Below are 1,171 nucleotides of genomic sequence, written 5' to 3' on the forward strand. Positions count from 1 at the left end.
AGAACCAGATGCTGAAGAAGCAACAGCATCTACATCAACACAGGTAAAAAATATTAATAATATCAGAGCCTGCTTTTCACATTTCAGTGGTCAAGTATTACTTGCCACCGCATTAGTTAATGCCAGGTCACACACAGGCTCATTGATCACGCTAAGATGTCTCATAGATCAAGGATCGCAGGCTTCATTTTTGACTGAAGCCGCAGTACAACTTCTTGGGCTAAGAAAGATTCCACACAAAAGCTCCATTATTGGTTTGGGTAGTGATCACTCAAATTCTGTTGCCTCCAAAGCGAGGGTTGAAATTGAGATTGAATCACGCCATTGCAACTTTAAAGTTTGCGTTCAAGCTTTTGTGCTCAAAAAGCTCACCTCAGTACTTCCGGAAAGGAATGCTGTTGTTAATCTTAGTCCTGAATTTTCTAAATTAGTTTTAGCAGATCCTTTCTTTGCAATACCAAATAAAATTGACATGCTCCTTGGGGCAGATGTTTATGGTCAGATTTTGCTTGAAGGTCTGATCAAGAATTCACCCAGTTCATTAATTGCGCAAAATACACAGCTGGGTTGGATTCTATCGGGTCCAATTCAATCCAGATCGAGCTCCAGCACTATTAGGTGCAATCATATTCATCAAAATGATGAATACGAACTTATGAAGAAGTTTTGGGAGCTTGAATCGGATCAATTTGCCTCTGATGAATCACTTCTTACAGAGGAGGAAATTAAATGTGAGAGTATATACACATCAACTACTAGAAGAGATAGTTCTGGCCGCAATATAGTTAATTTACCATTTCAAACCGATGATCCAAGTTGCAAATATGGTAATTCAAAAGCTATTGCAATAAAACAATTTAATCGGCTTGAGAATAGGTTATTAAAAAATCCCAAACTTAAGGCTGAGTATGCTTCAGTCATAGAAGAATATAAAAGTTTAGGTCACGTGAAAACTGTGCCATCACATGAAGAAGATTGTGATGATGCTGTATACTTACCTCACCATGCAGTGATCCGAGAGGATAAGGATACTACCAAGGTCCGAGTTGTCTTCAAAGCTTCTTGTCCAGGAAGAAATGGCATCGCATTGAAAGACGAACTTATGGTAGGCCCATCACTACAACCTGACTTACGTCACATTATAATGCGCTGGCGTCAATATTCAATTTGT

At 38.9% G+C, this 1,171-nt stretch overlaps 1 protein-coding gene across 1 annotated transcript; it reads left to right on the forward strand.

Annotated features, from left to right (window-relative positions):
- Positions 1–472: 472 nt before the first annotated feature.
- LOC119839163 lies at positions 473–1,105 on the forward strand (the record flags this gene model as incomplete). Its single annotated transcript, XM_038365364.1, has 1 exon — positions 473–1,105. A coding segment is annotated over exon 1 (633 nt), but the record flags the coding sequence as incomplete, so codon positions are not given.
- Between the last annotated feature and the right edge of the window lie 66 nt (positions 1,106–1,171).

This window comes from Zerene cesonia, unplaced genomic scaffold (genome assembly GCF_012273895.1).
Source record: "Zerene cesonia ecotype Mississippi unplaced genomic scaffold, Zerene_cesonia_1.1 Zces_u009, whole genome shotgun sequence".
Lineage (NCBI taxonomy): Eukaryota > Metazoa > Arthropoda > Insecta > Lepidoptera > Pieridae > Zerene > Zerene cesonia.